General features: G+C 39.5%; 2 protein-coding genes across 10 annotated transcripts in view; one reads left to right on the top strand and one right to left on the bottom strand.

The window, feature by feature from the left end:
* The first annotated feature begins 4,070 nt into the window (after nt 1–4,070).
* On the top strand, nt 4,071–12,070 carry LOC310727668 (uncharacterized protein). The gene is made up of 6 exons (XM_083544399.1): nt 4,071–4,493; nt 5,166–5,692; nt 6,291–6,355; nt 6,670–6,794; nt 8,989–9,155; nt 10,935–12,070. The coding sequence occupies exons 2-6, from the start codon at nt 5,177–5,179 to the stop codon at nt 11,103–11,105; spliced, it is 1,044 nt and encodes a 347-aa protein (XP_083400525.1). The 5' UTR covers nt 4,071–4,493; nt 5,166–5,176; the 3' UTR covers nt 11,106–12,070.
* Nucleotides 12,067–24,857, bottom strand: part of atat1 (alpha tubulin acetyltransferase 1) — a 15,721-nt gene continuing 2,930 nt past the window's right edge. The window contains exons 2-13 of one of the 9 annotated variants that reach the window (XR_014534064.1): nt 24,554–24,614; nt 24,384–24,475; nt 24,235–24,292; nt 23,911–24,024; nt 21,812–21,913; nt 21,129–21,174; nt 17,874–17,919; nt 17,298–17,372; nt 15,292–15,484; nt 12,930–13,024; nt 12,700–12,778; nt 12,067–12,551 (exon numbers count right to left, since the gene is read on the bottom strand). Coding sequence is in view for 6 of the 9 variants with exons in the window: in XM_083544376.1 (XP_083400502.1) it covers nt 12,320–12,551; nt 12,700–12,778; nt 12,930–13,024; nt 15,292–15,484; nt 17,298–17,372; nt 21,129–21,174; nt 21,812–21,913; nt 23,911–24,024; nt 24,235–24,292; nt 24,384–24,475; nt 24,554–24,614 (1,147 nt within the window). In the remaining 3 variants the exon portion in view is untranslated. Of the gene's footprint in view, nt 12,552–12,699; nt 12,779–12,929; nt 13,724–15,291; nt 15,485–17,297; nt 17,373–17,873; nt 17,920–21,128; nt 21,175–21,811; nt 21,914–23,910; nt 24,025–24,234; nt 24,293–24,383; nt 24,476–24,553; nt 24,615–24,857 lie in introns of those variants that run through there. The other 8 variants (XR_014534062.1, XM_083544376.1, XM_083544380.1 and 5 more) reach the window with 8 other exon arrangements.

Genomic DNA, 24,857 nt, shown 5'->3' with positions numbered 1-24,857 from the left:
CTACCTGTATTTGCATGAAGATTGAGGACATCGAAAAAAAAAAATCAAGTCCAATCAAAGCGCAACAACTCATTCAACTGGAAAGTGAGCAGCCAAGAGACTGAGTCACTGAAATAACATTTACCTAAGAATACATTTTTGAATATTAGAGAGAGATACACATTTTTAGATCTCACATTTTCTTCCTTTTAACCTACATACACAGGACAGGTTTTCTCCCTGCGAAAAACACAACACGGATATAATGAGCACAACTAGATTTGTATTACTGTTATTTGTTCAGTAGATGAAAAAAGTCAACAAAATATTGTTCTGCTTCTTAATTTCATTGGAGGGTTTCAATTTAACATTTATATTAAGGAGTGAAGACAGAAATATAAAACATTGTATCGCTGGTCTGTAGCGCCCTCTGCTGGTCTGACTGTGTTGCGGTGGAATAAATCTTTATTTGCATGGTTATTACTGATATGGAAATAGATTATTATTGTTGTTGTTGTTTATATTTTGAGGGCTTGCAAGTAAATTATTGGCCAGTATTTTTTTTTCTTTTTTTGGCTACAAGAAAACCCTTGGATAACAGACTTTGGCATATGTTTTCTTTACACCAATTCATCTGTATACAACTGTTAAATAAAATTCTACTACTACAACTAACAATAATAATAATAATAATAATAATAATAATAATAATAATAATAATAATAATAATAATAATAATAACACTAATTCTATATTTCTTTATTAATTTTCTTACAGACCATTATTTGAACTTAGCCTCAATGTTCTACAGTGTCCTAGTTAGATTCAGATAGTATACTTTTCTATATACAGTGAGGAAAATAAGTATTTGAACACCCTGCTATTTTGCAAGTTCTCCCACTTAGAAATCATGGAGGGGTCTGAAATTGTCATCGTAGGTGCATGTCCACTGTGAGAGACATAATCTAAAAAAAAAATCCAGAAATCACAATGTATGATTTTTTTAACTATTTATTTGTATGATACAGCTGCAAATAAGTATTTGAACACCTGAGAAAGTCAATGTTAATATTTGGTACAGTAGCCTTTGTTTGAGGTCAAACGTTTCCTGTAGTTTTTCATCAGGTTTGCACACACTGCAGGAGGGATTTTGGCCCACTCCTCCACACAGATCTTCTCTAGATCAGTCAGGTTTCTGGCCTGTCGCTGAGAAACACGGAGTTTGAGCTCCCTCCAAAGATTCTCTATTGGGTTTAGGTCTGGAGACTGGCTAGGCCACGCCAGAACCTTGATATGCTTCTTACAGAGCCACTCCTTGGTTATCCTGGCTGTGTGCTTCGGGTCATTGTCATGTTGGAAGACCCAGCCTTGCCCCATCTTCAATGCTTTAACTGAGGGAAGGAGGTTGTTCCCCAAAATCTCGCAATACATGGCCCCGGTCATCCTCTCCTTAATACAGTGCAGTCGCCCTGTCCCATGTGCAGAAAAACACCCCCAAAGCATGATGCTACCACCCCCATGCTTCACAGTAGTGATGGTGTTCTTGGGATGGTACTCATCATTCTTCTTCCTCCAAACACGTTTAGTGAAATTATGACCCAAAAGTTCTATTTTGGTCGCATCTGACCACATGACTTTCTCCCATGACTCCTCTGGATCATCCAAATGGTCATTGGCAAACTTAAGACGTGCCTGGACATGTGCTGGTTTAAGTAGGGGAACCTTCCGTGCCATGCATGATTTCAAACCATGACGTCTTAGTGTATTACCATCAGTAACCTTGGAAACGGTGGTCTCAGCTCTTTTCAGGTCATTGACCAGCTCCTCCCGTGTAGTTCTGGTTGATTTCTCACCTTCCTTAGGATCATTGAGACCCCACGAGGTGAGATCTTGCATGGAGCCCCAGTCCGAGGGAGATTGACAGTCATGTTTAGCTTTTTCCATTTTCTAATGATTGCTCCAACAGTGGACCTTTTTTCACCGAGCTGCTTGGCAATTTCCCCGTAGCCCTTTCCAGCCTTGTGGAGGTGTACAATTTTGTCTCTAGTGTCTTTGGACAGCTCTTTGGTCTTGGCCACGTTAGTAGTTGGATTCTTACTGATTGTATGGGGTGGACAGGTGTCTTTATGCAGCTAACGACCTCAAACAGGTGCATCTAATTTAGGATAATAAATGTAGTGGAGGTGGACATTTTAAAGGCAGACTAACAGGTCTTTGAGGGTCAGAATTCTAGCTGATAGACAGGTGTTCAAATACTTATTTGCAGCTGTATCATACAAATAAATTGTTAAAAAATCATATATTGTGATTTCTGGATTTTTTTTTTTAGATTATGTCTCTCACAGTGGACATGCACCTACGATGAAAATTTCAGACCCCTCCATGATTTCTAAGTGAGAGAACTTGCAAAATAGCAGGGTGTTCAAATACTTATTTTCCTCACTGTATATATAATATAATTATAACTGTACATACAGTCATGGCTAAAAATTTTGGCACCCTTGCAATTCTGTCAGAAAATGCAACACTTCACTCACAATTTTGGTATTCACATGCTAATTGTTTTTGTTTGCACTACAACAACACACACACACACACACACACACACACACACACACACACACACACACACACACACACACACACACACACAAAAAAAAACAGTGAGGAAAAGATTTCACACAGAACTCAAAAATTGACTGGACAAATGTGAAAAGCATGTGATGCTCCTGTAATTCGTATTTAGACACACACGTTGCAAGTAAACAGGTGTGGACAATATAATACTCACACTTGCAACCAGTTAAAATGGAGAAAAGTTCACTCAACCTTTGTGTTGTGTGTCACACTGAGCATGGAGAAAAGAAAGAAGTTGTCTTTGGAAAAACATGGACAATCTCAAGGCGACAAGTCCGACTCCAGAGATCTTAAAGTTCCTGTGTCCACTGTGCGCAATATCATCAAGAGGTCTCTGGACGTGGATGGAAGAGCAAAATTAATTAAAATGTAAACGAAGGATTGTTAGAATGGTGTATAAAGAACCTCGATTAACTTCCAAACAAATTTAAGCTCATCTGCAGACACAGGGTACAACAGTCTCTGCATCTTAATGAAAGGATGCAGAAAGCTGCATCTTCACCAGAGGTCATAGGTCTTCCAGCAGGACAATGACCCGAAACACATCTGAATCCAGATCTGAATCCTATAGAACACTTGTGGAGAGATCTCGAAACAGCAGTTAGGATCAGAATCAGAATCAGAAATAGTTTTATTATCAAGTATGTTTGTATGTATAAGACATCCTTCAAATCTGAATGACCTGGAGCAGTTTGAAGAAGAAGAGTGATCCAAAGTTCCAGTAGAAAGGTCTAAAAAAAAATCATCCATGTTTATGCGATTGATTTTAGTTATTTTTTTCCAAATAGGGTGCTGAAAATATTAAGTTAGGTTTGTACTTTTGTCATTTCTATGCACTGAACATAAACACTGGTGTTTGAAAAAAGCTAATAAAACGATAATGTGCTTTAAAAAAGATTCAAACTGTCTATAAATCAATAAACTTCATTCAATAGAAGCAAATTGAAGCTCATGATGCAACATATATATAAAAAAAAAAGATTTGTTGCGTAATAAAATAATGGGCGTGTCAGTGACGTAGCTGCCCAAGTCTCAGCTGATTGGTGATCAGTCTAGTAGTTTACAGTGGGTTTTTTTTTTACTAAACATGGCGTCAAGATAAATAATAATACAAATAAGTTGTAAAAAAAACAAATAACTTGTTAAAAATCACATGAATATTTTAGGAAAAAAGGGTGTTTAAGTGATTTCATGCACTGTTCAGTGTGTTAATATACAGTCTTTGTGTTCATGCATGAAAAGAAAGAAAGAAAGAAAGAAAGAAAGAAAGAAAGAAAGAAAGAAAGAAAGAAAGAAAGAAAGAAAGAAAGAAAGGTCTTTCTTGCTTGATGGCAGTTGAATGAGGGAGGATTGTGTGCATTGTACACTTTATTAACACGCCTGAAATGTGGAAGAACTCGTCCTCAAACTGCTGTTTATGTGTGTGTGTGTGTGTGTGAGTGTGAGTGTGAGAGAGACCGCTGAAGCGCGAGAAGCATGAAAAGGAAAAAGCAGAGGACATGCGCGCGCGCCCACGCACCTGGAACGCGGACAGGTTTGGACAGGCCTCGGGGGCGTGGCCTATAGTGGAAGAGGGCGTGGTTGCTTTTATTCTCGGGGGGGGGGGGGGGGGGGGGAGTAAAGAAAGCATGCAAGAAGAAAAAAAAACAAATCTGCACAGCTTTCCCGGAGTTGGCGTGGACATGTCCGAGTCGCATGTCGAAGTGTAGCTTTGAACATCAGGATGGTGTTTTAAGCATCTAAAACAAGATTCTTGTGGATTCCAAGGAAGTTGAGGAAAAAAAAAAAAAAAAACTGTGTGTGTGTGTGTGTGTGTGTGTTAGAAAAGCGTCCAGCACTTACCATGTGGAGAAGAAGAAGCCTGGAGTCACCATAAGGTATGGCTTGGAAAGCAATATTTCTCCCTAATAGCTCTTCTAATCATTACAACAGGTCTTGTTTAGGTTTTATTTGTATGTAAACAACAAAAAACAACAACAGCAGCTGAGCCTCCTATCTGCCTCTACTTCCCTGAAATGCTGAAGGTCTGATCATTGTGCTGTAAACTGATCAGTGTTAAAATAAAAAATAGAAAATGTGTAAACACTTGCTTAGAAATGCCACCTGTCACATCTGGAGTGTGTGAAATGGTTAAGACGTGTGTAGTGGTTTGTTGTTTGTTGTTTGTTGTTTGTTGTTGATTTATCACACGGTGTACCTTGATGATGTTGTATAATGTTACTGAAGCTGCCAGCTCGATTGAAGATCGATTGCCCTGTAAACACCTTATTATTTGACGCCAATCTATCACGTCAAGGTGTTCTGTCAAAAAAAAAAAAAAAAAAAGAGGAAAAAAACCTCAGCTTGTTCTGCTGATATTTAAAGTAATTCCCCTTTGAGCCTTGGGCTCATTTTCCTAGATTATAAATCGTCTCCAAGGAACCTACTTCAGTACAAATCACTCAGTACTTGAAAAGCACTGGGCTCAATTTTATCATCATACATTACCTCGTTTTGCCTGGTTCTCGTATATCCTTAACCGTTGTAATTCTTCTCATTGTTTCTTACAGAATAAGTAATCATGCGTCGCTTTAGTTCAGAAGGCTCACTCCTGGACCTGGACATCTTTCCCTGGAAGAATGAGTCACGAAAGGATGGCCAGTCTCGTAGAGTGGAAAGACCGGGTGCCTATAAGACCATGCCATTCCAGGGGAATGAAGCGGATCACGGAACAGTGTCTCTGCCTGCGACGCCGGCCGCTTTGCAAGAGCCAGCGAGCAGACCTGCAAAAGAGCTTTCCAGGGTAGACAGTTACAGTGTGGAGGATTTTTCCGAACTAGATGTAGCACCCGGTTTGCTCAAGGTCACCAGTCTCAACGAAAGCTTCAGGGCGTACAGCGACAGTCAGCTGGCACCACGCTCCATCAGCAGCGAGGGGAGTGTCGAGAAGGACGACGGCCAGTTTCCGTGTCCGGCGTCTTCGCCGACGCTCAATGCCTTCTGCTTTAACGCGGGGGGGGGGATGCATCAGAACCGGCACCATGTCCGGGCCAAGCTGTCGGCTGCTAAATTACAACTAAAGAGTCTATTTGGGCAGGTAAGAGGGGAAGTGATCTTAAAAAGGAAGTCTGTTTCCTATTGTTTCCAAATCTCAATCAGCATACAGGGTGTGTTTATTAACTTGTTGCAAGTTATTGTATTTTCAGTTAATTTGCCAGCCAATGAGCCTAAAATATCCTTGAGACAACATAGAGAAGAAACCTTGAGAGGACTCAAATGGGAATCCTTTTTCTACTGGCCTTTTATTTGCATAGACATTCTTCTAAATTGAAAGCTGTGTGCCAGAGCGCCAATGTGTGTCGTCATGCCATTCATTCTGTTGACACAGTGCTGACAAAGGAAGCCACTAAATAACCCTCGACATTATGGGCATTCTAAAAAAAGGCCACAGTCAAGCCTAAAGCAAACCATTGAAAGGCCATTTCGAAGAGTGTGCATTTGTCTTTAATGCACTTTTAATGCTTTTTTCTGTTCTCGTGTCCTACTTTTGCCCATGACGTTAATGAAGCGCAAGTGTTGCGTAATCCCTTCTTGTATCGAGTCCCCTGTGGAAGAAAAAAAGCGAAAAAGAAATTTGACCCGATTTACTTTTGTTTAAAAAAAAAAAAAATAATCACTTCCTCTTTTCTCCGCAGAGCCCACAAGCATCCACTTGCAATCCCAATCTCACTGTAACGGAAACACAGGAGCAGGAAAGCAGGTAGGATCGGTTTTTAGTTCACAAATCACAAAAGCATTTTAGTCATGTTCTTCCTAATGCCATGTAAACATTCTTCCTTGACGTGATATTGTGCTATCTGCTTATATGTGGGTGTGGTTGTTGGCTTGAATCCATTGAAAATGAGACTCACGACTCTGGAATGTTATCTAGTTCATGTTTTTGTTCTTTGCCCCCTTATCTTTGTTTCCTTTTTTTTTTCTTTTTTAATGATCCTAATGCCTCATATGTCCTTTAATCTTGCTCATACTTTGCCAAAATCTTTCCTCATCCCCTCGGTTTCTCGTTTCCCTCAGTGCCAAACAGCGGCGATCCCGCTTCACGAAGCAGTGGAGTCAGGTGGGTCATGCGAAGACCCGTCTCAGCAGGCCGGAGTTGGAGAAATGGGCGGAGTCGCTCGACGTCATTCTTAACAGCAGAGGTGAACGAGCAACTGTATTTCTATGATTGTCAATTTACGGCTAATTAAATTATTCCTGTGTAGGTTTGAGAGTGTTAGAGGAGCTTTTGTAGTCTTTAGTGATCGGTTGATGACATCACACATGGGTTTACCCTTTTTGCTCGTTTGACTGGTTATGTTTGGAAACGGATCAAGAACTGCTGCTTTTTAAAGCCTGCAGGGCTTCATCCGGGGACTGTTGTTTTCTGGTGTGAGACGGATTTTGTTTGGCGAGCGTGAATCGGTAGCTCTCGGAACAGCTTCAGATCTTCAAAGCATGGATTCCGCAAGGTGTAGGAAACATTCCTGCGGTGTAGGTTGACATGATTGTGTCACGTAATTGTTGCAGATTGGTCAGCTGTCGGCGTCTCCCGTTCAGCAAACTGTTGGATTCAGAGCTGATTAATGAGGAGGCCATTAAAATACACTGAACTTATCATCATATTCATGTAACTACTTTGAGATGACTTGGGCTTTGTGTAATGGCACATTATTTTAGCTTTATTATGGAACTGATCAGAAGGTTGTGAGTTCAAATCCCACCACTGCTTATCTGCCCCTGCCCACGCTGGGCCCCTGAGCAAGGCCCTTAATTCTCAACTGCCGTTTTATGAATGAGATCATTATAAATTGCTGTGAATAAAGTTGTCTGGCGTAAATGTAAATATAACAATCATCATTCGAACAATGGAGTTGAATGTGTGCCAAGAAAACATATTTTGAACCATTAAAACCACCAACAACAACAACCTGAACTCCTGACAAAAGGCAGGATGAGTCTAAGGCTACGTCTACACTAATCCAGATCAAATAAACCACGTTTTCGTCTAAAAACACGGCAAAATCTTCACACGACTAAAATGCATCAATCGTTTTTCGAAAGCCTCCATTTTTACATTCACAAGAAAACGGTGTTTGTCAAGAAATTTATCCATTTTAGTGTCAAAAAGCTACATTTTCGTTGACTAAAAACACTGTATCAGTGTGAACGGAAGGCCAAAACGGAGAGAAACATATTAGTGTGGACACGTCAGCAGAGTTGCCTGGATATATGAAACCAGGCCATTTTCCCCCCCAGTATTTCCAATCCTTTGGGGGAGTCTGTTTCCGCTGTCACTTGGGGTTTTTAAATGGCTGGAGCGGACTTGTGCTCATCCGCCTCAGCATGTTTTGTTGTACATTCTGATATGCTTTTCTGTGCACCATAGTTGTAAAGAATGGTTACCTGAGTTAGTAACTTCCTGTCAGCTCGGACCTGTCAGACCCTTCTCTTCTGATCTTCTGGTGTTGTATGAAACCCTAAAAGGTCTGCAGTGTCTGAAATAGTTTCTGACACGTTCTGATGTTCAAAGTAAAGATCTTCGCAGAGATCCACACAATTGTATGCGTTGCTCTGCTGCCACACGATTGGCCGATTGGATATTTATATTCAATAAGTGTACAGGTTTCTAATAAAATGGAGGAGGAGGAAGGGAAACCAAACTAAGTCGTGAAAGTTCTTGCATGACGAGTTCTCTCCTGTCACAATTTAATCTACATGGTACTTTCTCGATTGAGTTGAATGATAAGTGGTATAGTCAAAAGAAAAGAAAGCAGGTTTGCACAATTTCTCATTGAGGAACTCCCGAACGCTGTTTCGGATTTATCTGAAGCAAATAGTTTGTAAAAGTATAAATAGTATTTCTAAATCTGGACTTTCCACCAACAGAATAGAACCAGTTTTTAGGAAAGGTTTAGAATCAGAATAAATTCAAGAAACCATTTGATGTATACTACAGTGCATGCATACATTTTTAACTATGTCATGGTGAATCCCCAGTTCTTATGTGAAACTTTTCTATGTTGTAACATCTGCTTTGGCAATGTCCCTCCTCCCTTTCCTTTCCCCACCCATGGTTTCTTTTCCTCACGTAAATGTAGCAATCGGCAGGAAAAACTGTGCGTTCAATGGAAACGGTTTAGACAAAGTTGAAATGTTTGGTTTACTGCTTTTCTTTTTTAAACTTGTATACGTGTGTTTGTGTGTATACGCTGTGTGAACGTCCCATCTGTGTATCCTCTCTGCTGCACCCCCCCCCCCTCCCATCCACCTCCTCCTCCCAGTCCTTAGAGACTGTTTCATGATTGCAGACGTCCTTTAACCCTTTCTCTGTTTCTCTCACTTGTTCTCTCACAGTGGCCCTATCAGTGTTTGGCGCATTCCTGCGTTCGGAGTTTAGCGAGGAAAACCTGCAATTCTACATGGCCTGCGAGCAGTACAGACATTCATCCAACAACTTCAGCCTGGGCCGACGTGCCAGAGATATCACTGCCACCTACATACAGCCTGGTGCACCTCGCGAGGTCAGTCCACCTTCTGATAACCACACAATACAGTCCTTATGGACACGTCATGAGAAAATCACAAGTGCTGCTGGTTTTTCATTTAGATCATCGCATACTGAATTGTTCAAGTTTGATGTTCTGAGATAATGAAATGTGTTTCAAATTCAACGCGTGTTATTTTTAAAATGTGAAAATACTTATGTGGGTTCTCCAATGTTATTGTATGCTTATTATCGTAAGAAATAAACAACGACCTAGTGAAGGGAAAAAGCTTTAGCTATGTTACAAAGCACTGACATTGGAGACTCCTTCAAAAAATACAAAATAAATAAACATCTCTCTTACAAATCCAAATAAGAGGCGTGTCCTCACACGTTACCATAACAATGCTAATGTATATCAACGAGAGCTGTTATGGAAAAAGAATGGAACTATTTTGAGTATACACTGCCTGCTTTGGGCTGCATTAATGCGAATATAGCTCATTTCACATGACATTTTATTATTATTTTAATGAGTTGAACAAAAATGATAAATTAAGATATTTGTTTCCAATTAATTTAAAAGCTACTCATATACATTTTTGTTACTACAACCCCAATTCCAAAAAAGTTGAGACAATTAGCAAAAGGTAAATAAAAACATAATGCAATGATTTGTAAATCTCATTAATCCATATTCTATTCACAATAAAACAAAAGCATATTAAATGTTTAAACTGAGAATATGTACCATTTTTAGGAAAGAAATAAGGTCATTTAGATTTCGATGGCTGCAACAGGTTTCAAAATAAAAAATAAGTTGGTCCATTTTCAACACTGTAGCATCACATCTTCTGTCCGTTTACATCTGGGAACTGAGGAGACCAGTTGCAAGTTTTGGGAGAAGAAAGTTGTCCCATATGTGTCTGATACAGGATTCTAGCTGCTCAACAGTTCTGGGTTTTCTTTGTTGTATTTTTCGTTTCATGCGCTACTGTAAATAAGATATGGGTTTATGACATTTGCAAATCATTGCACTGTTTTTGATTTACATTTTACAGTGTCAACTTTTTTGCAATTGGAGTTGTATATATATTTTTTTTAACCTTGTCACTGACTTTACAAAGTTTTTTAACGATTCGTAATCTAGTGAGTTTTTCCACCCCCTCCAGAAGCTGCCTCTATGTTGCAAACATTGCATTTTTTCTTCAAGTACAGTACATAACAGAGGGTTAGTCACATGAAGAAGTGGATGTTTTAGCTACACTGCTGATTTTACTCTTCCTGGCTAAGACCATTGTCAAGTTGATGTATTTCACATGAGATATCACAGCCTACTTACATTTATGAAAGCAAACATTTTCCAAATCCAAACAGGCTTTTACATATTATGCACCAAGAGAGACCTACATCTGACTTCTTTCCCCACCCATGATCTCTGGAGCTTGACCATAGTGAACATCGGGCTATCCTGTCTTACCCATTCTTTCCCTCAATTGCAAAGTTTGGCCAGTCGACTAGCCTCTAGGAAGAGTCCTGGTTGTTGTGAAAGTCTTTTAATTTAAGGCAGTTTTTTTGACCTCTTGGCTTGGATTTTTGCTTTGATCTGATTGATTTTTACAATCTGAAGCGATTCAGCTGAGCGAAATTCCAAGCTTTAAAACAGCGGCTCCAAATACTTCGTCATTGTGCCGTTTTAGAGTTATAAAAAAAATCTGATCAGTTTGTCACTATGGCAAATGAATCCTTTCTGAATGCACTGTATTATACGAAGGTATGTCTGTTTTTTTTTTCTAACGTCTTTTTCCTTTTTCAGGTAAACCTGGACAGTAAGACTCGAGACTTCACATTGCAGCTGCTGAAAGCTCCATCTCACAACTCCTTGTGCCATGCTCAGAAACGCATCCGTGCCCTACTGGAATTGGACTGTTACCCCCGCTTCTTGCAGTCGAACATCTACCTTACACTCCTACAGAGCGCTCAGTAGGAACATGCAGGTCAAGGAGACATTCAGAGGGCATTGACAAAAGCACACAGGAATGCTCGAGGAAGAAAAAAACAAAAAAAACAAGCACGAGATCATGAACTGTACCTTAAAAATAATATAAAACCAGTTAAAAATGAATCATGATAAAATAGACAGAACTTCTTTCCTGCTCTTGAGTTAACATAATGATAGACAAAATAATGTAGTGGTTTAAATGAACCGAGAGAATGAAAAGCCGATGTCTTTACACTGTAGCACGTCTGGTATCCAACTCGCCTCAGCAGTCTTAGGCTAGATAAAGTGTGCACTAACTTGTAATCATTATTTAAGACATTAGCTCCCGTCTGGCTTCAGTGAGCAAGAGTGGCGTGGCGTTGCTTACACAAAGCAGTAAATCGCTAGGCGGGATTGCCCTCCTCTCGAAGGGTGAGCGCAGCAACATCGTGACATTTTCCCTGGAATTCCTTCCTACCTGATTCAACGATCATGTTTGGCAGAGGACCAGTGGAGGTTGTGAAGCGACCCGAGGCGCCAGGCTTGTGTATAGAATCCCTCACCGTTGTTTATGTCTCTATCGGTTTGGAAATATTTTGTAATAAATCACCTTTTATAAAGCGTCTGACGTCTAAACAGAAGTCCAAGGATGTTTTATTGTTTCTGATTCTTCTACATTAGTGTCTCTTATGGAGTATCAAACATGGCTGCAAGTAAACACAAGTTTGCAAGGTTTCCTGATTGTGTGGAAGCTGGAAATGCGCTTATTCACAGCATGAAATCCCACTCGGACATGCCGTCGGATTCGTCGTCGATATGATGTGGAAGAGTTTTGTTTTCTTCGCTGTAGAAATCTTATTAGTAGTATTTTTCAATGAAAAACTGAGGACCTTTTGACATCTGTCTTTTAATGCTTTTGACACCGGTACGATCGTGTGACATTGGTGAAAAATAAATAAAAATAAAGTTGATCCATTGGCTCTTAGTTTATTTTGAATACAAAAAAATCCCTGATATTTTTTTTATTTCTGTTAAATTGGTACAAAATTGTCGTTTTCTTTTTACAAATATTTCCCCTAGCTGCCACATTGGAGTTTTTCAAGCTTGTGCACTTGATGGCTTACATTCTTCAGGCTTTTACAGAAAGCACTGCTTTTCTGATCCCTGTTTGGTTTCGTTTCACCGCCTCATAAAATCGAGTTCCCTCCTGCTCTCTGATCTCACCACGGGCGTGTGCTGCGAAATTCATGTTTCTGTCTGACCCACTGGGACGTGCATTGATTTCCGGCGACAGTCCAGGACCAGAGGTTTAGTTCCTCGTTCCTAGGATTCCTCGCCGCCCCGGCATTAGACACGCTTCTCGCGTTGTTTAAAGCCACATGGTAGGAGTCCTTCTTTCCGAGAACACCCGGGAGCGGTGGCCGAAACACAGAAGAGCCCTGAGATTGTGTGCTGAGGAAAAGAGAATAAAAACAAAGCGCTTAGAGGAAGTCAGATGAAGTAGCTGAGATAAGTAGGTTGTAACTGATTAAAGGAATCTCCTGCTATTTCTCCGATCTGTCACTGATCTGTAACCGAAGTCTAAAACTCTCACGCCAACCTTTCTGCTGTGTTTCTATGTCCCGGTGTGTCCTGTCCCCCTGCGTCACACACTTTCTCACTGAGCACTGGCTTCAACCCTGAGGAAGCACACACACATACACACACAATAACCGCTAACGAGTAAACACCTAGGAAATGGGGGCGGTTTCTGAAGACTGCAAACTTTTCCACACACACACACACACACTTCACGGTGCCAGTTCTCAAATAGTTCAAAACGTGTGTTACCTGGCAGCTTGAGCTGTTCAGCCATTAAGAGCCCCAGGCCTCGACTGTTCACATGGCGACTGTAGAGGTTGTTTCTGGCAACCAAACCCTGAGTGCTACAGGTGATGATGGGAAAGGGGATGATGGAGGGATCAGAGAGGGCATGCGATAAAGAAAAAAAAAGGAAATGGGAAAGAAAATAGGACAAAAAGTAAAAAAAAATGAAAAGGAACATAATTAGAGGACCAAAACTTTAGTTCATAAAATTATGTGGAGAAAATAATGAGGAATGCAATGAATGCGTTATGTGGAACTTCACTTCCATGTGCTCTTCGATTCTTCTTTCGTGAGAACGACTCACACTGAGGCATAAATCAGTACGTGGATGTGAGCAAGTAATAAAATCTGACATTTTTTGGTGGAAGGTTGGGGTTGTGTTTTTATTTGAGATCGAAGTGCTACGAGTAAAAAGAGGCGTCGCCAAAAGATCAGGACAGATTGACCAGACTTAAGTTTCGGAAAGATTTTACACTTCTGTAATTACTAAAACAGTCTTGATGAAGCAAATACAAGGACATTTCAAAACCCTATCTATTCCAAGTTACTTCCTTTTCTTCATCGTTGCCATATTATGAAAAAAAAACAAACATCTGCATTTTCACATCCCTAAAAGAACAATTTCTGCACATCCTTAAATTAGCCACAATCAAACAAATCACTAAAAAGGATAAAATGTCGGTGCTTTCAAGTTCGTAAAAGTTCTGTGCTAAAAGTTTAAAGGTCAATGGAAGCCGAGCTGAGATCTATTTAGAGAACTGTAGAGACGAGGCGAAAAGAATGCAGCGTGTTGTGTAAGATGGAAAAATCGATTGCATCGGCGAAGAAAAGATCCGGTTGTGTTGAACGGGGGTGGGAAGGGGGACAGGGTGAGGGGTCAGAGGAAGGAATCGTGCACAAAATGAATATGTCGAAGCAGGGATGAAAGTGGGAAAGAGAGAGAAAGAGAGAACGAGAAGCTGTTTAGAAAGGAGAAAATGATTTGCCGGAAGAGCCAAGAGGTGCTGTAAGCAATGAGACACTAATGAGAGGAAATTCCATCTGCTGTACGACGAACCACTCGTCAGCCCCGTCTTGAGGGCTAGGCTAACACTTTAACAGCTCTGTGGACGTTTGTTAAGTGACCTTTAAATGAGCGATGAGTCAACAAGGCTGTAAACTTCAGGAGCAGGGACTTTGTACTCTCGAGTCACTTCCTTTTCGCTTTGATTCGCTATGCTCCAAGTTCACCAAACAGATTTCGGACACATATTTACATACAAATATACATATCCATTTTAATTATTTATTTATAACACTATACACACACTTTATTGCCAAAAATGTGTGATTTTTTATCATCCAATTCCACATATAGTCCCAATTTGCTTTACCTTCCACTCTTCTGGGAAGATTTTCCACCAGATCTTAAGGTGTGCTTGTGGAGATTTGTGCTCATTCAGCTAAAAGGGTGTTAGTAAAGTAGGTACTGATGTAGGTGAGGTGAGGAATCCTGGGATGCAGTCATTGTTCCGATTCAATGGAACAGGTTTGGTCTCCTAGTCCTAGCGAAGTGAAAATTTCATGCGACTGCATCCGAATGTCCTGTATAATTGTGTGTCTTTAAATTTGCGATAACGGTTTGGGAAAGAACCACATATGGCTGGAAAAGTCAGGTGTCCCAATATCATTTGTGCATATATGACTGCTTACGTCTCAAATCTGATTGGTGAAAGGTTGGTGATTATTGGCAGCAGATTGACATTAATGTCTTTGTACAGGACATTAGTATGTAACATTTATGGAAAGAGTGGAAAGAGTAGGGCTGGTGAGGAATAGACAGCTGTTATAACAGAAGTGTTGTATTACTGACTCTATATATATCTATCTTTCTAACTATCAATCAAATTATGACATTTAAATACAAAAATCTATTGTTAGCCATCTGTCTTGGTATATCAGAAATTACCGGTTCGAGCTGTTAATAGAAAATCATTAGTCTATGACACCCTGTCATTTATTGGTTTCCTGAAAACCAATAACCAATAATTTGACTGATATAAATTTACTGCATTATTACTCTAGCTAGTAAGCTCGGGGGTAGCTAGTTAGTATGCAAAACGATATAGTTCATATAGCTCTTGCTGCATTGGGTTAGTTTCAACAAATGTACCTATTTGATACTCTTATTCTGCAAGTGGCTGTACAGAATGATGATGGAAATCTGCTATATGAGAGCTTTCGGTCACCTGATTTGGATTATTACTTGTTTACTGACCATAAAACTGTCTCACAGAATTGCACATAGTAATTGAGGGGGTTAAAGGTGAGCGAAAGCGGCGTGTACCTGGTGCGTTTTGTCCTGCAATTGTCGGCCAGGTGGGGAGGAATGTGCGGCTGAGGTCGAGGAGTGTGGCTGGGAGACGAGCCCACGCTCAGGGAGCGAGCGTACGGGGAGGATGCCGCCAGAGGAGGAGATTGAGGAACGGCCGTGGAGCGGGTGAACGGCCACGGGAGGGCCTTCTGCTCCTCTCTCACAGCTTTAGGAAACGAGAGGAGAACATGAGGAATGAGGAACACTTCTGTACAGATTATGCATACAGCTCATTGGTTAAGGCTACTGGGTGATCAGAAGATCAGAGTTTCAAGCCCCGATATCGCCACGCTGCCACTCTGGGGGCCCTTGAGCAAGGCCCTTAACCCTCTGAAAAGAGGGGAAATTTTATTTTTTTGTTTATTATTTAATTTAGAATTCATTGATAAGGTCTAATCACAGAACTAGTCGTATGTTTGTTTGTTTTTTATATTCCAAAAGGAATGCATTCATAAATCAAAATAATGCCATTTAAGTGCAAAAGTATGTGCACCCATGGTACCAGGGATATTACATTTTTCATTTACAGTACAGTTTCTTAATAAACACTGAAGTACATTAGAACTTGTCATGAGCAGGAAATGATCTGTAAGTAATTCTGAATGATTCTGAAATGGATAAGCGTTTTTTCAGCGTTACAGTAAATTTGAATGAGCAATAATTACTAAAGAACTCCTAGTAATACTTGAGTAATTACTCGAAATTTAGCAAGTTACAAGTATTTAAGCATTAATGCAGGAACCAAACTGTAATGCTTGTTTACATTTTACAGATGTTCCTTCTTCATATATTCACCACCTAACTAAAAAAAGTCACCATCTGGATTTTTCTAAACAAATACAGCCTTCCATTGGATAATTACTGCAGTGATTAATGTTTCAGCCTGCAACAATTTATTTAACCCTAAGTGATGCAGTTAGAAGCTTCTCATTTCTGAAATAACCATGTTGGTTAACCATGATAACTATGTTTTAGAAGGGTAAAATGATTAGCCTGAATCAAGCTAAGAAAAGTAGGGAGATTGCTGAAGGTACTGAAATTGGGCTAAGAACTGTCTAACATGTTATAACCTGGAGGGATAGTGGTGAAGCATCATTTTCAAGACTTGGTATGATCCTGGAATGATCACGGTTGGAGAAAACAAATCAACATATACATACGGATATACATATACTGACGGACGGACAGACAGACAGACAGACAGACAGACAGACAGACAGACAGACAGACAGACAGACAGACATGTATCTTGTATCTTGTATAGTCTGATGTTAAAGTGAACGTCTTAACATTGAAAAATTTGTTTTTATGCTTTTATAACTCTTTTTTCGCTGAATCCTAAAGTTTTCTACCGCTTTTTTTTTGGTTCATGGGACTTATATTAGTAAGTTTTCCTCTTGTAAGATACACATTTCATCTGGATCTTCTTGAAATGTTTATTTCCAATTTGATTTGATGGACAAATGACTAAAGAAGGAGTGCAATTTCTCTTATCACATTAACAAACAGCTATTTATTAAGTGTCACTCTTTATGCATATGTCTGTTTCTATGCATCATTTTCAATCCTATTAAGCCGGATGTTAAAAAAAATGTTCAAACGATGCACCATATTCACTTCTTATTATTTGCACGAAAATAAAATTGAGTTACCATCTCGAAAACTTTCACTGAAGCGTTCGTGGGGGAATTTCCTGGCCACTTTCCCACTTTTCTCTGCACATTCTTATTGATTGCTCTCAGATGACACAATAGGTGTGTGCAGAGGTGTTTTATAAACCCAGTCTCAACCTTTTTCTTTAATCAGGCATTCTGATATTTTCTAGCAAACCTAAACAGCTAGATTTCAACATAATGAATAAATAATTCAAAGCACCCACCATGACCCTGAGGAAGATAACGCCGATATTGAATACTAATGAATGAAAGCAATAAATGAGCCACGGCGCACCACATAAGTGTGTTTAATAATGCACTCACCCTCTCTCTCCATTAGTGAATACGGTTTGATCTCTCCCTCTGGCTTTTTTGGAGGCGCTTTTCTCGCCTGGGCCGCTATAGAAAACACAATAATCCTGTTAAACACGGCATGACAGCTGTGCCTATATGGATAAACACAAAGCTACTAATAAAACCCTTTATTAAATATTGAAGTGTACATTCTCTATATTGATATATGCCTAAACAGTACGCAGGCCATCATTCAGCTCCAACATGAACATACTGTATACAGTAAGCGTTTTTTGGATTGTTTTTTTTTTTTGGATTATCGGGATGCTGTAGGGGTTTTTTAGTTATGGTATGAGGAGGAGGTTTCCTCAGGGACAGACTGCATTAGCACAAGCAGAGGTGTGAATGCTGTTTCGAAGTGTGGAGGAAAAACAGCGAGCAAGCCGGATATACACTGGAAGCATGGGTGAGGTGGGACAGCTTTCACACCAGGATGCCTCATGTGTGAGAAGGTTCTGCAATGATAAAACAAGGGAAAAGGCTGCTAGGCTGCTGCTAGGTGCAAGGGGGAAAAGGGGAGGGAGAATAGAAAGTGAGCGTTCTTACAAAAAGCCGTACATCCCCTGATCCGTCACAGGGGAGGAAGGAGCGCCTGGAAGTTCGACAAAAGGGGAGCCATCATGACATTATACAACAGTTCCCCTTCGCTATCCTAATTCCATCATTTCTTTTAGTGTATTTACCCGCACACACACACACACCTCAATGTATTAAATATTTATCATTACAAGATCATTAGGAAACAAATCGATTTTTGGACCAGAGTCCATTAAATACAATATACTGACAAAATGTTTTGTTGACACCAGACCATAAGATTCATTTATGCCTTTTAAACATCCCATTCCACATTTAGTCCGCATTTGCTGTTATAATTTCCTCCACTCTTCTGAGATGTTCCACTAGATTGTTGACTGTGCTTGTGAAGATTTTCATTCGACCACAAGAACTTTAGTTGAATCAGATACTGAGGTGAGGAGGCCTGGGGTGCAGTTAGTGTTCCAAAGGATTGAAGTCAGAGCTCTATAACAGGCCACTCAATATCTTCCACCATATCCAACATATGTAAACCATGTCTTCATTAGAGCTGGCTTTGTGCACAGGAACATTGTCATGGTGGAACAGGTTTGGGTCTCCGAGAACAATGTTAAAGCTACCACATCATGGACAATTGTGTGTCTCCATCTTTGTGGTAACAGTTTGCCGATTAATCACATATGACTGAAAAGGTCAGGTGTCCCAATACTTTTGTCCATATAGTGTATTTATTTGTATTTGGCTTAAATTATTAATCAAATCAAATAAAAAAAATCTCTCTCTATGCTACCTGTTTTATCTCTGCAGCTGTTTCGCTGACTCACGATACTCTACACACAGAAACCCAACGCTGTCTTGACAAATCGTACGACAGAATTGCAGCAATATTTGTTTTTATCGTACGTTTAAAACACCAATTTCCATTCCGTGAGCCAAATGGAACCGCATTATGAGAAAGAGTCGTAATTCATCTCATTGTAATTGTTTGTAATTAATACAATTTTAATTTGTAAAACGATTTGTAATTCTAATAATAATAATAATAATAATCTCATAACATTCGATCGATTCAATTAACATATTCATTTTAAATATTTTCAGGTCTGATATTCTAAGATACAAATTGTTGCAACGCAGCCAAAAGCGTCATCTCACCGTATCCCACTTTGTGCTACGGTGCAATGAGTGTCACGTAACAGGCTGGCGCGTGTACAGACTTGTTCAGGCACAAAGTTTCCATTGTGCAAAGAAAAAAAAAATTAAACACAGGTTCTAGCAATCTGGAATTCAATCTTACTTCCACATGCCTGAGTCTTTATTTCTGAGCTTCTGCTCAATCACAAACATCCAACATCAGAGAACGAGCCGGGCCAGTTCAGTGTCAGTATCGCTTCGGTTCAACGTGATTGGAAGCTGCTTGCTGGATGCCGTGTTGCTGGCGTTAGTGATCATCTGATTTGTGCCTAATCTGAAACTGTTACGCATATTTCATTTACTAAAAATAATTGTCTTTCGTGCGACAGCATCATGAACCTGCCGGTCTGGATCTAAAGAAGCTTTGATTGATAACTATGCGCATTTACAGAAAATGGAAAAGGAAGAATGAGTGATGAGAAGGGTTACTTTTAATATGTCACAGGTGTGACATGATGGTCCATTAAAAAAAAATAAAAAAATACCTGTATAGTGACTATTAACTTTACGGACTTTTACATTACGAACTTTCACTTTACGGACTTTCACTTTATGTACTTTCCCTTTATGAACATTCGTGGATACGAAAAAACCTGTCATCAAAATGAAATTTGTTAAGAATAAAAAAAAAAAGTGACTATTAACTACATACGCTCCCGACTTTACAAACTTTTACTTTACGAACATTCACTTTACGAACATTCACTTTACGAACATTCACTTTACCTACTTTCCCTTTACGAACATTCACTTTACGAACATTCACTTTACGAACATTCACTTTACGAACATTCACTTTACCTACTTTCCCTTTACGAACATTCACTTTACGAACATTCACTTTACGAACATTCACTTTACGAACATTCACTTTACGAACATTCACTTTACGAACATTCACTTTACGAACATTCACTTTACGAACATTCACTTTACGAACATTCACTTTACGAACTTTCACTTTACGAACATTCACTTTACGAACATTCACTTTACGAACATTCACTTTACGAACATTCACTTTACGAACATTCACTTTACGAACATTCACTTTACGAACATTCACTTTACGAACATTCACTTTACGAACATTCACTTTACGAACATTCACTTTACGAACATTCACTTTACCTACTTTCCCTTTACGAACATTCACTTTGCGAACTTGTCCTTTACCTACTTTCCCTTTACAAACGTTCACTTAACGAACTTTCCTTTTACGGACTTTCCCTTTACCAACTTTTCCTTTACGAACTTTCCCTTCACGAACTTTTCCTTCACGAACTTTCCCTTCACGAACATTCACTTTACGAACATTCACTTTACGTATTTTCGCGGATACGAACAAACCTGTCCTCAAATTGAAATTTGTTCGGAGTCAAAAAAATTTGAAAACGGAGGAGAGCCGCGTGAGCTGGTCATCAACGAGTAACGAGTCTACATGATGTGCACTGGACCGGGGCGAATACATTTTTTTAAGTAAATGTTTTATCATTTTCTTTATTACTTAATACAAAATTTAGTATATAGTATTTTGAATTTTTTTGTATGTTTTAGTATATTTGATTGTTTATTTGATTGTTTACAGTCATAACTTACGAACAAATTCATGGTACGAACGTAAATACGTACGTACATAAAAAATGAGAATTCAAATAAACAAACGACAAAAGTAATACTAATAAACATGTCATAATAAACAAGGAAGCTTGAATCAAATATAAAAATAACCAATAAAGCACTACTATTTTCCCTGGAACACTGGTCTAGATATGCAACCTGGCTAAACTGCCACTCCTAAGGGTTTACTTGTGCAGCTGCGTGAAGTGTTTGTGAGGAGTTATAGTGCTTCAGGAAATCAGCCGGATACAGAAAAAAAAACACAAGTAAAGAAATAAGAGATTTCAATATAAGAAATATAAAACCAATCAGCCTGGACATAACTATCAAGATAAAAGATCATCTCATATCCAGAAAATGTCTGATAGATTTAAATGGCAAATGAGTAAATAGAAAAGGAAAGAAAAAACATTCACAACCTCAAACCGGCCCAGAAATGCACAATCTTACCTGATCTGTTCCTGAAGAAGCTCTCAAACACCACAAAGTTGTTCACCTAATTCAGGAAAAAGTGACACAAACAAAAATACACCATTCTTTAATAATCCTTATTTCTTTTTGTTTAATTTTGATGCTTTATTACTCTTTATTGCTCTATTGCTATCCTTTATTTATCTTTAAGGTTGTCTGTAAATGTCTGTGTAAACAATTTACATTCTATCTTCAAAACTGTGTGCCATCAGTTTACATTTACTGCATTTGGCAGAGCAGTTACGAGTTAAGGGCTTTGCTCTAAGAGCCAACACTTAGTGGTGCTGGGATTTAAACCCACAACCTGCCGAGCTGTCCAGTATTTTAGATTTCTCCTGTGAATAAGACTTCACTATAAAATTGATCCAACTGCCATAGTTGTTTTTTCATTTCCTTTCCGGTTTTCTGTCTCACACACACACACACACACACACACACACACATACACACACATACACACACATACACACACACACACACACACACACACACACACACACACACACACACACACACACACACACACACACACACACACCCTCCTTTAAAGTGGAAAGGTTTCAGGGCTGGGTGTGGAGTTTGGTGTTTGGTGATCATTCGTAAAGGCCACAAACCTCAAATAACAGGTGGTGCGGTGGTAAGGTAATACGGGTCAATCATACCTGAGGCACACTGTGTTTAAGTTCAAAGTGTTTCTCTAGAAAGGCCAGGAATTTCGAGGAAGGTCTGTCGTAAGCCATCTGTTCAGGCTCCACCTTCTTGTGCTGAAAGACAAAAAATAAGTGGGAGAAACAAGGAAAGGAGAGCGAGAAATGAGTACACAGAGCTTTGTGTTGCATATTATACAGTAGGCTCGGAAAGAATTTATAGTCGTATATATAGTATATACGTCATACTCAGAAATGTATAGAAGAATAAATAAGGGTTGTTAAATAGAAATACGTGCCATTTCCAAAGTTGCTTTTGTGCTGTTTTGAGGGGAAAAAAATAACATATAGGAGGTGGTTTTAAAAAGTTTCGAGACTAGCGCACTACAGATCCGGTCGCTTTCGCCGATGTCCTCTTTCAGACGCCTAATCCAGGGTCAGCAGCCTGGGGATGAACTAAGCAGCAATTCGGCGCATGTTCAAATAACACGTGAGGATCGCCTGGACTGTTCGGTGTGACAATGGGGGCAAAGTTGTGGATCCTTCTCCGACAGTCAACATGAACAAGTTGCCGAAAGATTCGACATTTTCGGGATTTGAGCTCGTCCAAGGTCTTCCTGATCTCACGTTGTCTTTTAGTGACATTTTTCCACTCTTGAAGCGCTCGTGCCACTCAAAACACTCAAACGAATGGCTGCAGCAATCGCCGTAAACTTGCCGAATGGTGTCAAAAGTCTCTGTGGTACATTTGCCTGATTTCATGCAGAATTTCGTGTTTGTGTTCTAACTTAATGTCTTATGAAGGTCGGTGCTCCCTGTGACTGTGCGTGCAGCCTCGTGCTGCCATCTGTTGGCGTGTTTCAAAACCAGTCTCGAAACCTTTTGATGCTACTCTGTAATGTCTAATTTAAAACATTATGTGCTGGGCTTAATGGGATTTGGTTGCACTGGTCTACCAATCAGGAGAATGTTTATATATCTATTTATATATATACTGACTGTCCACTTTATTAGAAACCTCTGTGCAGATAGCAGCAGGACAGTTGAAAAAATATAGCCCGATCCTTTTCCCTGTGTCTAATTTTAGGGATTCTGCCCTTTTTGAAGGCTTCCTTTGTATTCCAGTTCTTGAACCTGATGTGATCTAAAATGTATTTCTGCTCACCATGGACCAGTCTGTCCATTCTTCTCTGATCTCTTTTGCCTTTCAGCTCACAGAACTGCCTCTTACTAGACTTTTTTTTCTGCACTATTTCCTGTAAACCTGACAGACTGGAGTTCAGACTGGAGTTCAGACTGGAGTTCAGACTGGAGTTCAGACTGGAGTTCAGACTGGAGTTCAGACTGGAGTTCTAGAACTGTCAGGACCGAAAAAGGGACTCGGATGTCTGAAGTGAACATTAACTGAAATTCTTGACCTGTATGTCCATGTTTCTATGCTGCACAATTAGCTGTTTGGATAATAGCATTACCGGGCAGGTATATCTGTATTACTAAGAAAGTCAGTGTATATTGTCCATATTGCTCATAACTAGCAGCTTCATCAGAAAAGGTAATTTTTTTTTTTCTTCCAATCAATTAAGAAACCATAATAAAATGTTGTGTGTGTATATTATACTATTCGAGGGTTGAAGAGGGTCAATGCGCTAAAGGACAGAATATAGAGTATGTTATAAAAACAGGATATACAGTACGTTACATCTATTATATTACTGTAGTGTATATCAGTTGCTATAATGTCCAGTTTTGTTTCATTAAATTAGGTCGGTTAAATAGAAATAAATACATTGATCAAATTCATGAACCACTTTTTTTTTCTGTGTAGGTTCATCTCCAAAGTTGCTTTTGTGCTGTTTTGAGGAAAAATATATAACGTCCGATATGAAATTTTCCCCCCTTTTTTTGCCACCAGGAGCATGTCTATTATCCTACATTATGGCCTCAGCGAAATGTAATTATACTGGATTATATTGGTATATAAAATTGAAAAAAAAAAAGCCCAACCCACCCATTCAATAAATTCCTCAATTACTAATTAGTGCTTTGCTACTGTATTACTAGAGAGTTTTCGCATTACTACATTTTTGGGCATATTTGTAATACTGGGAACTGACTTGCAGCATGAAGTGGAACAGCTCCAGCCCGTATCCGTGTCTCTGCAGGCTCTCGGTCACATAAAAATCCAGCACACACAAGGGCTCGGTCTCCACATGCGCCCCCCGCTGGTCCTGATGTATAACGCAGGAGTGCACAAGAAAGATTAGGGTCACACCCTTTCACCAACACAACATATATAGTGTAATAATTGTACATGAAAATGTGAGAATGTTTCCTCTATATCGGGCTACGCTGTAAAACATTGACTGTAAAACTGATCAAATTTGCTCTTGAGCTCTGACCTACTTTACACCTTTGGGCAAAAGGAAAAAAACACCTACGAGCAGAAAGAGCTTCTTGTATCCGACCTTCAGGTATCCTACTGCAACTCCACGGCTCCTGATTAAGACAGAGTCAGGTGTTAATGACGGCTAGAAGGAGAACAGCGAAAAAGCCTAAATGCTGGAAAAGGGTAAAACATGCAGGTTACCCGTTACGTTCTCTGTCCTTCAGCAGGTAAAGGTGATGTCTATTGGCCTGAAGCTTTGCCGCACTCGTTATCGGCACAGGCAGCTTCTGGGCCTGATGGCAGAAAAATGTTTAAGGACAACACTAATCTATAGGTAACCATGGAAACCGTGGATTATAATTAGAAATCACCTTGGCTGAGGCTTTTCCTAATTCATCGATTACAGTGGCAGTCTGATTCTGGGCGTCGGGTCTAAAATACAAAAACATGAATAAAATAAGCCATTATTACTTTATTATTCATTAAATATATCACAGTATATTCATATATACTTATGGAATGTTGATTTTTGGAAAATGTGAGGGGGGTATTTTTGAGAAGACTTTTAAAGAATTTGATTAGGGTGAAAGGAAAAAATGACAGAACCATGAGGTTCTTCCACATACCACCTCAGTGAGTTTTACACTATTAATAGTAGTTGTCATGTTCATCCAT

Source organism: Silurus aristotelis (genome assembly GCF_946808225.1).
Source record: "Silurus aristotelis genome assembly, chromosome: 6".
Taxonomy (NCBI): Eukaryota; Metazoa; Chordata; class Actinopteri; order Siluriformes; family Siluridae; genus Silurus; species Silurus aristotelis.
This window is presented reverse-complemented; position numbering and strand designations above follow the sequence as displayed.

Coding starts and splice junctions, on each gene's coding strand:
- LOC310727668 (XM_083544399.1), top strand. CDS start 5,177: ATGCGTCGCTTTAGTTCAGAAGGCTCACTCCTGGACCTGGACATCTTT. Junction 5,693..6,290: donor TAAAGAGTCTATTTGGGCAG/GTAAGAGGGGAA, acceptor TTTTCTCCGCAG/AGCCCACAAGCATCCACTTG. Junction 6,356..6,669: donor ACACAGGAGCAGGAAAGCAG/GTAGGATCGGTT, acceptor CGTTTCCCTCAG/TGCCAAACAGCGGCGATCCC.